Source organism: Mizuhopecten yessoensis, unplaced genomic scaffold, assembly GCF_002113885.1.
Source record: "Mizuhopecten yessoensis strain PY_sf001 unplaced genomic scaffold, ASM211388v2 scaffold10115, whole genome shotgun sequence".
Taxonomy (NCBI): domain Eukaryota; kingdom Metazoa; phylum Mollusca; class Bivalvia; order Pectinida; family Pectinidae; genus Mizuhopecten; species Mizuhopecten yessoensis.
The window spans coordinates 52,795-68,258 of record NW_018408386.1 but is presented as its reverse complement, the minus strand read 5'-3'; the positions used below and the strand labels follow the sequence as shown (position 1 = coordinate 68,258).

Below are 15,464 nucleotides of genomic sequence, written 5' to 3'. Positions count from 1 at the left end.
GTGTAGGATTGGTGCTAGAGTGGTGTGAGGTACACGTGTAGGAGTGGTGTGTGATACACGTGTAGGATTGGTGCTAGGTACACGTGTTAGAGTAGTGTGAGGTACACGTGTAGGAGTGGTGTGTAATACACGTGTAGGATTGGTGCTAGGTACACGTGTGGGATTGGTGCTAGGTACACGTGTAGGATTGGTGCTAGGTACACTAGTAGGATTAGTGCTAGGTACACTTGTAGGATTGGTCCTAGGTACACGTGTAGGATTGGTGCTAGGTACACTTGTAGGATTGGTCCTCGGTACACGTGTAGGATTGGTGCTAGGTGCACGTGTATGATTGGCGCTAGGTACACGTATAGGATTGGTACTAGGAACAGTTTTAGGCTTGGTGCTAGGTACACGTGTAGGATTGGTGCTAGGTACACGTGTATGATTGGTGCTAGGTACACGTATAGGATTGGTACTAGGTACAGTTTTAGGATTGGTGCTAGGTACACGTGTAGGATTGGTGCTAGGTACACTTGTAGGATTGGTGCTAGGAACACGTGTAGGATTGGTGCTAGGTAAACGTGTATGATTGGTGCTAGGTACACGTGTATGATTGGTGCTAGGGCCACGTATAGGATTGGTACTAGGTACACTTTTAGGATTGGTGCTAGGTACACCTGTAGGATTGGTGCTAGGTACACTAGTCGGATTGGTGCTAGGTACACTAGTCGGATTGGTGCTAGGTACACTTGTAGGATTGGTGCTAGGTACACTTGAGGGTTGGTGCTAGGTACACGTGTAGGATTGGTGCTAGGTACACGTGTAGGCTTGGTGCTAGGTACACTTGTAGGATTGGTGCTAGGAACACTTGAGGGTTGGTGCTAGGTACACGTGTAGGATTGGTCACGTGTAGGAGTGGTGTGAGGTACACGTGTAGGAGTGGTGCTAGGTACACATGTTAGAGTGGTGTGAGGTACACGTGTAGGAGTGGTGCTAGGTACACGTGGAGGATTGGTGCTAGGGACACTTGTAGGATTGGTGCTAGGTACACGTGTAGGCTTGGTGCTAGGTACACTTGTAGGATTGGTGCTAGGTACACTTGTAAGAGCGATAGGAGGTTAGATATGTTTGAGGACTGACCTTAGTACAAACAGACACAGTGAAACCGTTGATCAGGGAGATAAGAACCAGGATGAGGACGAACACACCGAAGATCAAGGCCGACCAGGGTCCGGACAGACACCTCACGCAGTGGTTTCCAACACGATGGTACTCTAAAGAGGGTAAAGAAAATCCAAACCAAACGCTATGATATATAATTACTTCATATATCGTTATATTTCTGTATAGAGTAAACAGCTGATGTATTACCGTACCTTGATTGCTTTTCTATATTTACTTTTTCAATAACTTCGTTTGTCTGACATTTACACAGGAGTGTTTGATGATGGAACACTTCAGCTTTAGTCAATTACAATTAAGCTAAAAAAACAATGGTCTAATTCATAAGCATAACATGAAAAACGAACATTCTCCAACTAACACTTGACAACATACATCCACTCCCAACAATCGCCATCAAACACAACCTCCACAACTGACTTACCAAACTGACACCTAAACACACCCTCACACCGTACATGTCACACACCCTTATCCCTGGAGCGTTTTCCATTGGCTGTGCCAGTCAGAAATCGATTGTGACGTCATTATATTGACAATGACGTGATGTCATAAATTATGAATGGCGCAACAAAATGGCTGTCTCCGTTCGATTAAGCCCTCTACAATTTGGCTTTAAAACCTGTCAAAATGTTAGTTTTCTGAATTATGTGATAAAAAGTATCTTAAGACTCGTTTCATAAAATCTCATATGAAATGAAAACTCATTTAAGATCCTTTATACATTGTCATTATAAAGATGAAAAATAGGAATGTGTCAAACAATTGAATTAATATATGTCAAACCATAAATTAAGCATGTGACAATCCATAAAGTTAACATGTGTCAAGCCATAAAGTTAACATGTGTCAAACCATAAAATAAACATGTGTCAAACCATCGAAGTAAACATGTGTCAAACCATCAAAGTATACATGTGGCAAACCATACAGAAAATAGGTGTCAAACCATCAAAGTATACAGGTGTCAAACCACCAAAGTAAACATGTGTCAAACCATCAAAGTATACATGTGTCAAAAAATAAAAGTAAACATGTGTCAAACCATCAAAGTTAACATGTGTCAAACCATAAAATAAGCGTGTGTTAATCCATAAAGTTAACATGTGTCAAACCATCAAAGTATACATGTGGCAAACCATACAGAAAATAGGTGTCAAACCATCAAAGTATACAGGTGTCAAACCACCAAAGTAAACATGTGTCAAACCATCAAAGTATACAGGTGTGAAACCATCAAAGTAAACATGTGTCAAACCATCAAAGTATACATGTGTCAAAAAAACAAAGTAAACAGGTGTCAAACAATCAAAGTAAACAGGTGTCACACCATCAAAGTAAACAGGTTGTCAAACCAAACAGTAAACAGTTGTCAAACCATCGAAGTTAACATGTGTCAAACCATTAAAGAAAACATTTGTCAAACCATCAAATTAAACATGTATCAAACAATCAAAGTTAACATGTGTCAAACTCTACAGTAAACATGCGTCAAACCATCAAATTAAACATGTGTCAAACCATCAAAGTAAACATGTGTCAAACTCTACAGTAAACATGTGCCAAACCATCAAATTAAACATGTGTCAAACTATCAAAGTAAACATGTGTCAAACCATCAAAGTAAACATGTGTCAAACCATCAAAGTATACATGTGTCAAAAAATCAAAGTAAACATGTGTCAAACAATCAAAGCAAAACAGGTGTCAAACCATTAAAGTAAACAGGTGTTAAACAATCAAAGTAAACATGTGTCAAACCAACAAAGTAAACATGTGTCAAACCATCAAAATAAACATGTGTCAAACCATCAGAGTAAACATGTGTCAAACCATCAAAGTAAACATGTCTCAAACCATCAAAGTAAACAGGTGTCAAACCATCAAAGTAAACAGGTGTCAAACCACCAAAGTAAACATGTGTCAAACCACCAAAGTATACATGTGTCAAATCACTAAAGTAAACATGTGTCAACTATAAAAGATATAAATATCCGGTATTTTTACGTTTACAAAATACACGTATAAACATTAACATGTGGAATCAGGTTGGATCAGCGAATATTCGGATCAATTCTGACATTATAATTGGTAGTGTGAAAATGTTCAAATAGCAAATGTCTATTTTTGAATGTTACTTTTTTAGTGTACAGCAAACAAAGGAATTTGTAAAATCCATCATATTCTAAGGTACAGGTCCTGTGAACTTAAACCAAGTGTGGCATCGAATTTAAACATTTGCAAATGTATTTGTGACTTCCGACAAAATGTATACCTTTTTATTTTAAATCATTGATACTCCATAGAGGATTTCGATTACTAATGATAAATGATAAAGGAACATATAATTATGTTGTTATAATTACCACCGTGCTAGAAATTTAACTGTGTTCTACTGTCGCCGAAGAACCGCTGAGTTCTCTTAAAGATTTTACAAGAATCAATCTTGTGATTGGGCAATCCAAACTTGCTTAAACGTAGCCTTTTTAAAAAAATGTTTATTTTTTTTTATTTTTCATTATTAAATTTTGCTGTAAATAAAAACTACATTAAGTTTAATGGATATCAAAATTAAATCAGATCTAATGATTTCATTGCCCCCAGTTGTATTCCCTGATTGGCACTACGCAAAGAATGATCATTAATCGGGTTATATTTTCAAATAAACGCTAGTTTAATTTTACTTCAGGTCAATATCTTGAAGGCGTTTAACTTCGTCATTATTTTATTTGTGGTAGAAACAGGTCCTAGCCTTAACGTAACAGGGTTACCGTACATTATAAACTCATAAACTCAAATTGACGGCACTCTGGTGTACACCGCTGATTTTATTTAAATCCTGCTTACCCTAATTAAACTAGAGGTATTCCGATTGTCTTCTCTTTTGGAATGCCTCGGGATTAATTTTGGTTTATCGTCTTTGCAGTGGAAACCAATGAGATACAACAGTAACCCAATTTATACCAGAGTTTGGTTGTCAAAGCTGATTATATCTCTAAACTGCGGGAGCTGTTGGGTGGACCACTATTCTTTTTCGATCGCTTTGTCTTCTTTAATTTATTTTTCGTCTATCATAGCTAAAAAGCTTTAAACTTAATGTCACTTTATCCATGTTATGACGCTAATGTCATCATGCAGATGGGTATGAGTTATGTCAACTGTTTTGACTAGACGTCATTCTCAGTCCATTGATAACATTTAGATATTCACACTTCACTCAGTATAGAGATACATAAAAACTTTTGGAGGGCACCGAAAGGTCACAACAGAGATATGAAGGTCATAGCGACACGGAAGTTACAGAGTTAAGGTGTTACATTAAAACGGAAATTAAAGAAATATAAAGGGTTACATTGATATGTTGGCACGAGGGATAAGTAGGTCATAGAGATACATTGAATATGGAGGTTGTAGCGATATGGAGGTCACATGTATGTTGAGGTCAAATATCTAGAGCTATAGAGGTCACAGGTATGTTGAGATCAAAGACCTATTGCTATGGAGGTCACAAGTATGTTGAGGTCAAAGATATATTATAGCTATTGAGGTCGAAGGTATCACAAGGTCAAAGGTCTAGACCTATAGAGGTCAAAGGTATGGTGAGGTCAAAGATCTAGAGCCATGAAAGGCACAGTTATAATGAGGTTAAATGTCTACAGCTACTGAGGTCATAGGTATGTTGAGGTCAATTATCTAGCCCAATGGAGGTCACAGGTATGTCGAGGGTAATGATCTAGAGCTATGAAGGTCACGATTATGTTGAGGTAAACTATTTAAAGCTAACGAGGGCACAAGTATGTTGAGATCAAATATCTAGCCCAATGGAGGTCACAGGTATGTTGAGATAAAAGATTTAGAGCTATGGAGGTCATATGTCCATGGGGAGATCAATGATCTAGAGCTATGGAGATCATAGGTCATAGGTATGTTGAGATCAAAGATCTATAGCTATGGCGATCACAGGTACTGTGTATGTTATGGTCACATAGATATAGAGTTCATCCTCGGTATAAATATCCAAGACAACACTCGGTTAACCTCGGGCTTTTCTTTGACCACTTGCACCTGTACAACCTCACACACATACAGGTGTCACATGTAACTCATTATGAGTGAAGCAGATTCTGTCAGTTTCCCTAGTTCACGTGTAGTTTGTACCTGTTTTGGGATGGTCGGGTGGCGCAGTGGATAGTGCATTCGCCTTTTACCAAAACGGCCGGGGTTCGATTCCTCGAATGCATATCAAAAGTATTGGGTTACTGAACCCCGTTGGTTTTCTCCATGTACTCAAGTTCCCTCACACATTCACACCCTCGGGGCGCTTTCATTCGGGCATGCAATATGTATTAAGATCAGTTGGAAAACAATGAATCAGAATTGTTGTAAAATGAGTAATGTCTATATATACCTGTTTCGGTGGAGTCCCTGTGGTCACATTTCTCACAGCTGATGCCGTAAGACCCCTCGGCGCACGTGTTATTGTCCAGACAGTTCTGGGGGAAGAAGCAGGGCACACAGTGTTCGTGAGGGTCCAGGTCTGTAAATTAAACATGGCAAGACTTGTAAGGCGCCAAACTGAATACACAATGGAAGCAGACGTAAACCGACATACCTGGTATAGTAGTCCAATATATTTATATTTCATAACACACAGTGATTTTTGTTCTGCATGTTTATATATACTAAGTTCAACTACCTTCTGTGCTATTTCCCAATATCCTCATGCAAAATCGGCAGTAATCATTTCTAAAAATTCACAGTCACCGCGTTTGAATCTATAAGTTTGAACCCTTTTTAAGCGTCTTCAAAGATATTCTTTCGGGTACTTTTCATCATGTTTCTGGAGCACTTTTCTCATGTGATGGCGTCACCTACGGGACCAGGCAAAACCGCCATCAAGAAAGACATCATCCTGAAATATCTGAAATACCGTCATTAGCCGCCATCAGATCTTTTTTTACTATATCATAACCCAACTAAAACGTAACCTCCGCATCCCATTAACATATAATTACGCCCATCAACCCCCGGACTGTTAGATCGTAACATACTCATCTAATAAACTCTTAGGTAAGAAGGCAAGCATTGACAAACATTTAATACCGAAACATTAAGTCTGGTTCAACGACTTCAAAGTTCGTATTTTAGACGAGGAGTTGGGTAAGGAGTCAGCAAGAAGTAGGAGTTAAAAGCTTGTATTTATCTCTATGTGTCCCTGTTTATCATTGTTTAGTGTCGAACAATGGGTTTGGAGGTTGTGCTCGCCTCTATTTGTCCCTGCTAATTGTGGTACAGTGTAAGACAAAGACACAGGTTCTAACCCCCTCTCACCACAGGAAGGGCTTCGGACATCATTTGTAACAGAAAAGAGAGTAGTGTGCTTCCACCTGGGATCGAACCCGCGATCCCAGACTTCCTAGCACTCTAATACTGAGCTAAAGGAAATTTCCTCTAGCTTGAAGCTAGAAGGCGACAGTTGGAACGTGTAAGACCAAGAATTCGGAGATTGTATGTTAATTGTCGCACCAGGGAAGACAAGAGCTTCGAGCTTGTTTTTATCTCTATTTGACCCTGATAATTGAGACATAGTGAAAGACTATGAGTTTCGAGCGTGTATTCGTCTCTATACTATCTCTGGTAAATTTCATACAGTGGAAGACGATGAGGTACGAGTTTTTTTCCGTCTTTACTTGTCCTGGTTTTTAGTGAAAAAGCGTTAGACAATAGGCTTTGGGATTGTAACTTCGTATTACGGTTCAGCACTCGACAAAAAGTGACAGTGAATAGCATTTGTCTCTTTTTGTCCATTTTTTTGTATTCGTAGTAGAAGTACAATGTTAGATAATAAGGTTGGAGCTTGGATTTTTCTGTTTCTGTCCTTACTTACACGTGTGCCATAGCGTCAGGCAATGGGTTTGTGGCTTGTAATCTTTCTGTATTGATCCCTTCATATATATATAAACAAAAGATTGAGACAAACAGTCAGCGGTATAAAGTTATCTTTGTTTGTCCTTTACGATGTTGTTTTTTATTGAGACAACGTTTCGGGGAAGCTTAGTTTTGTGAACTGGTCTTATAGGCTGTTTGTCCTAATTGTGACCTAAAGTTAGATGAATGCGTTTCTACTTAAAACATTTCTGCACTAAACTCCTTAACAATATATACTAAAACCCAATTATGCTGTTAAAGTCATTTTTCATTCGTAGACAAGTTGGAAGAATGTATTGATCACATCGTAAAACACTTTGAGAGTACACAATTACCCCATTCTTCATCCTCAAGTCCGCTGTAAACTGTGGTTTTTTTTTCTTTCTTTTAAATGGTTTTGGGGTTATTCCCCTGAAGTGTAAGTATTTCAGTTTGTAGTTAGTACTCTATGACGATATATCCTGAGTCACGTGACATAAGTACACTGCGTTGGAATTATCCATAAAAAACACACACAAAACAAATAAAAGAAACTTAGACTGATTCCTCTGGGGAGGAAATCGTATTTCGAGTCAGCGAATGTATTGAATCGAAAATTTACCACATGGGGCATCGCCTGTAAGGACAATGCTGAACCACACAAAAATAGTTAGGACTGAAGGAAAAATCGATCACAAGATATAATTTGTAGTTTTGATTAAACTCACGATGTAAATTTACATGTAACGAAATTACTGTATTACCAGATTAGTGTATAGATTTGTCATTACTCTCTGATTTGTACTTTAAAATGTATTGGAACTTTTTTTGTCGCCTGTTTAGTACAAATCTGTTGTTAGGCTTTCATATCATTCGAAACACCTCGCCCCGATTACAGTTTCGTCAATCGAAGATGAAATATCGGCCGAGGTGTTCCGAATGCTTTTCTACGTATGTATCAACCTAATATAAAGTTAAATCTCCCACAAAAGATTCCTTTCAAATCAGCTTTATGAGATAACCATTGCTGATTGACTACTTCATGAATTGTATAAATTTACATCAAATAAAGAAATAATACGAAGAAAGCTTAATGGATTTAAAATAGTGTGATTAGGGATGAACCTTAATACTTGTAATGTTTAGATACAGTTGCGGATATTCAAAGGTATACGTGTGCATGTATGTGTAAATCAAGAATGTCTGAGGATCGTATTGGTCACGTGCACTTCATAGATTGCGCGTTATTTAGTGCATGCGGAAACGTGATTTCACGATACCAAAAGATGTGACAGCACCGTCGAGAGTCTGGACGTCTCCGACTGGCCATCTGCTTGTCATAACGTCCATCTATAATTGTCCATCCGAGACAGACCTCGGGCCGGGACACCGACAACAGAACGTCAAATCAAATCTAACATAAAACAGCAGAGATGAAAACTACTGTTACAGATAAAAGAGAAACACAAAGTGAACATATTCGTTCGTGTATCGATACTGGGCGCGTTTGAATGGCGTGTATCGATACCGGGCGCGTTTGAATGGCGTAAATCGGGTACAGATTGCTAACTAATGGAGCTGACAGAGACAGCGTATTGCTACACACTTCCTGATTTTAATTTCCAAATGCACAGCAAAAAGATATCTCAAAACGTCTGCCACTTATATTACAAACTTCTGACAGCCTGCACATCAGATCATAGAAAGCATCGCCTTTGTATTGAGGAAATTCTCCATCAACTGCACACCCAATTTCTGTTCAAATGAAAAATGTCTAATTTTGTTGATTTTATCATCATTTAAATTTTTCTGCATTCAAAGAGAAACCGCTGCCAGAAAGGAAAAAGACTGATTATTGCAATGATGGAAAGTTAGAGGCACTTTCGTCCTAATTAATATGCTTAACATTACATGTGGAATCAATACGCGGCAATTATCTCTTTGTTATTGTCACCCTAAATTGTCAGCATTGTCACGACTCGCAATATTGATCTTAGAAATCTGAAAACAAAAGGAGACACGAAGAAATAATTGATCCTCAAACAAAATAAACGGGAAATGAGAACAGGAGAGAAATAATTTAGAATGAACAGCACTTAGAATAATTCAACAGATACTAATTGTTTACATGTACAAATAAATAAAACAGTTCTGATAACTGTTACATGTATGCCCTGGGGCGAGTCAGCAAGACTCCGCGTTGTAAAACGTGACGATTATGAATGTTAGTTGAAACAGTATCATGTTTAAAAGCAATGTGATGATGTTGATACACTTATTGAGATTGTCACTTGTACCCAACTACTTCGTTGTCTTGGTATTCTATTGACTTGTCGAGACATCTTTCTAAATGATGACCTTCTTGATTGAAATTAGTAAAAAAATATTGACAGGTTTTAAGTTATCTTAACTTCACAACCTCTTCCTCTTCTTCCTCCCTCCCAACTTACTAACTCAAAAAACTATTTTGTTTAATATTCAAAGCGTTTAAGTGAACACGGATTTGGTTCGGTTTAGTTTGTTTGTGTTTAACGTCCTATTAATTAACAGCTATGGTCATTTAAGGGCGTGCCAGGTTTTGGTGGTGGAGTAAAGCCGGAGTTCCCAGAGAAAAACCTACCAACCTACGGTCGCTACCTGGCGACTGCCCCACGTAGGCCTCGAACCTGCGGCTCAATGGTGGAGGGCTAGTGGTAGCAGAATGTCAGACGCCTAAACCACTTGGCCAATTGTTTCACGGAATAAGATGGACACGTGTTATAAAAAACATGTAGAACGGTGGAATCTTAATCACATGTATCCGCACTTTACACTACATGCAGTATTTGGCTTGGTTTGGTTTTATAAATTCGGCTTTCAGCCCATAATTTAAATGTAGAGAAAGGTCGTTATCAAAATATTCCGCGACTTTTAAGAATCTGTACCGCTTTTGATATAGATGATGTCGAAGATGAATTTCATTTTATTCTTAAATGCCCCTGTTATTCTGATTTACGTGAGAAAATTTTAAAAAAGTACTATTGTAAAAAACCGAGCATGTTTAAATTAATTCAGTTATTTAACGGACAAAACACAAATGAATTAGCAAAATTGGCCAAATACATTAAAGCTGCAAATTCAAGAAGAGCTTTATTAACATAAGTAGTTATGCTCTCCGAGTGTTTTGTCTCGTCTGTGTATTTATTAGTATTTTCGATATTTGTCAATGTTATGAGAAAGTATATATATATATATATATATCATGTATATGTGTTACACTGATGAGTCGCAAGACTCAAAGTTAATAAAGAACTTGAACTTAAAAAAAAAAATATAGTTTAACGTCCTATTAACAGCTGAGGTCATTTTTTGACGTGCCTCCATTTGTGTTGTGTAAGTGTACATAATGTGTACGTGTGCCGGAGACAGCTTATGTTAGTGTATTTGCCTCCTTGTTATTGCGCGGATCTGATGCCGACTTTATAGTGCTATCTCATTGAAATACCCTGCCGAAGGCACCCAGCACAGCATTCCACCCGGTCACATTATACTGACAACGTGTGAACCAGTTTTAACAACTGCCATTTTTAAGGACTTAGGTATGTCCCAGCCTGGGGACAGAACCCATTGCCTTAAAACATCAACATTAAAGCCAAAAGTGAGGTGTTGCCAAGCAAGACGCTAGGAGAAAGAAAGATCCCAAATATTGCAATGGATGCAGCAGATTTGTTTTGGTCGCTTTTGTGTCCCATAATAGAGGGCACAAGAGCAAATCCCAATGTTATAGGCTATCCCCGAGACAGATCCATTGCGTTTACCTATATTTTTTTCCCATATTCTTGAAATTGAAATAAGCTGAGCTAGCCTAAAAATAATTACTAGGTAACTTCATCTTTGTGAGAACCGTAAACACTAGAAGACGAGGTACATTTTTTTATTGTACGTACAAAATATGACACAAGAAAAATATTTTTCGAAAAAAATAAATCAATTTCATCTTTAAATGACGTGAAAAACTTACAGAGGATACTTTCATTAAATGAACCAAAACGTTTGCGCGATTTGGGTCTCTTCATTAAAAACTCTTTTGAACTTGAACGCGGGCTTGCAAAGTGCTTTAATAGTTCAATATTATTTTTATATTCAGAGCATAGTTCTTACCTGTTTGCTAATATAAAAAAAATGTGTTAATTTGCTGTTCGATCCATAAAGTGTAACTTTGTTTAGATGCAAATGCTATAAAGTTGAATTGAAATGAATTGTATTTTGGTAAAAAAAAAATGAGCCCAATCATTCATATAGCCTAGTATCTTTTGTAATAAAACATATTTAAAATAATCTAAACTGGGCCTACTGAATGAAATGTTCATTTGGTTCCCAGAGTGAAAACAGCACACAGATTGAAAATTTGAGAACTACAGACACTAAATATGTGAAAACAGCATACAGATTCTGAACGTGTTGTGACGAGGAAGAGGAACAGACGAGATTTATAAAGCATTAGGGGTGTTGGGAGTTGAATAATTAGTTCGTTGGCTACTCCTTCGAGAATACATGGTACAGCATCCTTAAAACAAACCCAAATTTCAAATATTCCTTAGTCATAATTTCTCTCGAANAGGAGTGACCACGTGAACGAACCGATTGAATACTGTTTATCTACTACCTGTTTGGTCCGCGTCAGATGTGCCTCGTTGGTGGAAGGCCTGTGTAACGTTCATGCAATGGTAACCTGCTCCCGTCTCGGTGGTAATGGTATGACAAAGCACCGTACGTAACGTGTAGATTGTTAACAATCCAGCCGCTGCCAGCAGCCAGTTCATGACGACGCTCCAAATGGAATCTTCACAGACAACAAACACTTCTTTAGGACTGTTACTGGCTGCATTAGATTATATCTGAAAGTATTAACTAGATTAACAGCACAACTTAATTTGTTTACCAAAGCAGTCTCCCCAAATGATTCTTTTGAATATGGCGGATTCGTCCCTTTTTAAATAAGAGTTGTTCCCCTTTGATTCCCTCTTTTCTACTTTCATTTTCACATAACCCTGTGTGAAGCCAAACTCGAAAACTTGGACCTTCAGTATTTTTCTGGAGTCTGAAATTCTGTCAAAAATTAATAATAACAGTAATACAAAAAGTACCTATAATATGTTTAATTTTTAAGCATATTATATTAATTTTTGACAGAATTTTAGGCTCCTGTGGTAGGATGTAGATCTATGCCGGTATATTCAACTTAATGTGGCACGGACAATTTTATCATTGCAATGATCTTATTTCATAACCTTCCATACACAGTTATCGTATCGTTGTTGATGAATTGATAGTAGCTCCTCGTGGTAGCGAGAATTTTATGACCCAATTTTTTAAAACACACAACAACCCAGATAACTCAAAATGTATTCAATCGCTGTCAGAGTGTTTTTTTAGGTTTACGTTTTTTCTCTGTTCTGTAGTTGGTATTGCTATACGGTATAGGCATAACAGCCATAAAACAGCGGTTTAGTACATAAATAATCTTATCTGAAAATGACAGCTCTAATTGAAAGTTCGAATAAAACTTGAATTGTGAACGTTAATCACATGATCTAACCATGCGTAACGGTTAATCACGATTCATCAGTGCCTTATCTAATTATTCATAATATCAAATAGACGACACGTAATCATAAAGAAACATATAAAATAATTAAGCAGTTTATCTGATTGCAAAGCAGACTATGAGCGACCACAAACACATAATAAAGTACCAGTCTGATATCCCCGCCAACAACATATGGCACAGCAGACAGGTCCTCCCTCAATTATCATCCCGGCACCAAAGAGTTCCAAAGTTATGGCCGTTCATCAGTTAGGCCTAATCAATGAACAATGAAACAATCTGTTTACGTATATTTCCAAACACTTTGATATATTTTAAATTTGCCAAATCTCAAGTTCAAATATTTTATTTCTTGTTATATACCTGTCATTTGACAACGTCGGATACCCACGGTTGATTTCGCTTCGGTACTCACTCATTATGATAAGTTAGTACCGCAGCAAAATCAACCGTGGGTATCCGACGATGGTCATTTGACTGCTATGCTTTTTTGGTGGCGCAACTTGTTTTATATACAGCCGGCTTCTAATCCAAGGATCGTTTGACCAATCTGTGTATCAGTTACAATATTATGATAAATTATAAAAAATTCAAGCAGTTTAGTCTAATTTATATATATATAAAAAAAAAATCTTAATATTTGTCAAGCGTGTTTTTAAGCCCGCATAGTTAACTTTTAATTTGACGAGTATATTTTCTTAAAGTGATGACTTTTATAGCCCAGTTCCGGATTTAATGTTTATTGTGATCCTTGAATCTTGTCAGTTAAATGACACCTCTCCATATTCATTGTTAATGTCAACAGGAACACCGAATTCCATAGCTGATGTAAATGTCATCTGAATTGGGTATAGCTGCCATAATATGATGATTATTCATAGAAAATCAATAATCAATAATCGATTTCAAACAGAAATCACAAACTTGTAATAAATGGTAGAGGCAGAGAAGATATAGAGATGTTTTAAAATGCTATGGTCGAAGCAAAGGGTCTTTTTGGTCTTTTCCAATGACCCCTAAGCACTTCTCCTTTTGTGTGTTTTTCTGCGTTCTGCGACGATTAGTGAAATGGCATCATTAGTATATAATCGTCACGAAGAGGCCATTGGTGCAAAATAAACAAGGAAAATGCATGAATGTCGTTATGAATATTATCAAAAGTGAAAGCATATAATAACTTTCTAGAGCCTTTGTGTTTCCCTGAAATTTGTCACGCGGACTTCCTGTCGTCAGTTTCAAATTCTGTTAGAACAAGTATTAAAATAGAATCTTTGTTTTGCATTTAAATATCAAATGTCGGAAATATTGGAGATAGGGGCGAAACAAACTTAATCTATTTTGGCCTTGGACTGTTAATCTGATAACGACTTTTAATATCAGTCTTTATTTCCTGTGTGATAGTAAAATATTTACAAGTGGCAAGTCGATTGGTGTCTGTTTTCAAACTGACGCCACATAGTATCAACGTTCGCTTTCTGTCGTGCAGTGTCATGAGTTTTTATGTCTCGCCACTGTGGTTTCTTAGCTCTTGTCACTGCAAGAAATCGTGTCTGTATAAAGGACAAGCGCTCATATCTATGAGAAGGAACAAGGTCTCGAGTATAAAAGAAAGAACAAGAGCTCGTGCTTATTGTATAGAACAATGTCTCGTGTCTATGAGATATAGAACAATGTATCGTGTTTATGAGTTAGAACAAGGTCTTGTGCCTATTACTTAGAACAAAGTCTAGTGTCCGTGAGACGGAACAATGTATCGAGTCTATGAAATAGAACAAGAGCTCATGCCTATGATATAGAACAAGAGCTCGTGTCTATGATATAGAGTAAGAGCTCGTGTTTATGATATGGAACAAGAGCTCGTGTCTATGATATAGAACAGGTGCTCGTGTCTATGATATAGAACAAGAGCTCATGTCTATGATATGGAACAAGAGCTCGTGTCTATGATATAGAACAAAAGCTCATGTCTATGATATTGAACAAGAGCTCGTGTCTATGATATGGAACAAGAACTTTCGTATGATATGAAACATGAGATTTTGTCTATATGAAAAGAAACAAGAGCTCGTGTCTGTGATATGGAACAAGAGCTCATGTCTATGAGGTAGAACAAGGATTTGTGTCTGTCTGCTAGAACAAGGCCTCGTAATCAGAAAGAAAAATAATTGGTGTTTAAAGAAATAAAACTTGTAGAAATTTGATGACGCTTCCGTTTTATTGTCAGATTCTAAGTATATATATACATGAGGTAATAAATGTTTACTAACTGTTTACTTAATGTTTATTGTTGCAGCCCACATATATTTCATACTTCAGAGAACCCTCTGGTGCTTTATAAGATTATATCTAACAGTTTACTTACATAACTCTGGTGCTTACCGAAGCTATAGTTTGTTATAAACTAAATTACATAACGTGATGTTTCCTTTGGTCCCCATTTTAACTGCTTCGGGTCGTAACTACATCTCGCTAGTTTTTACCTCTCCCTCCATATAGGTATTTTAATGGCCTATGCATGTGATAACGTCAATATGACATAATCTCATACTTGCTATCCTTTTCGTTAGAAGCAGAAGCATATATATTCTTTGTGTGACTGTCGACGTGTTTTATTTTTCCAATAATTATTATGTTGTAACAACAATGTGGAGTGAAATGATAATCAATATGCCGACTCCGTTTTTATTTGTGTAATGTGTTGCTTTATGTTTGCAGTGGTTACAAAATAAGATCGAATTGAAGTAAACGTAGTAGACTGACACGGTTAAATCTATGTATCGGTTACACGGGATTCTTACTACGCGCG

At 37.3% G+C, this 15,464-nt stretch overlaps 1 protein-coding gene across 1 annotated transcript in view; it reads right to left on the bottom strand.

Annotated features, from left to right (window-relative positions):
- Positions 1-12,879, bottom strand: part of LOC110459576 — a 37,681-nt gene extending 24,802 nt beyond the window's left edge. The window contains exons 1-4 of the mRNA XM_021511906.1: positions 12,807-12,879; positions 11,717-11,948; positions 5,573-5,701; positions 1,123-1,256 (exon numbers count right to left, since the gene is read on the bottom strand). Coding sequence (XP_021367581.1) covers positions 1,123-1,256; positions 5,573-5,701; positions 11,717-11,873 — 420 coding nt within the window. The 5' untranslated portion in view covers positions 11,874-11,948; positions 12,807-12,879. The remainder of the gene's footprint in view (positions 1-1,122; positions 1,257-5,572; positions 5,702-11,716; positions 11,949-12,806) is intronic.
- Between the last annotated feature and the right edge of the window lie 2,585 nt (positions 12,880-15,464).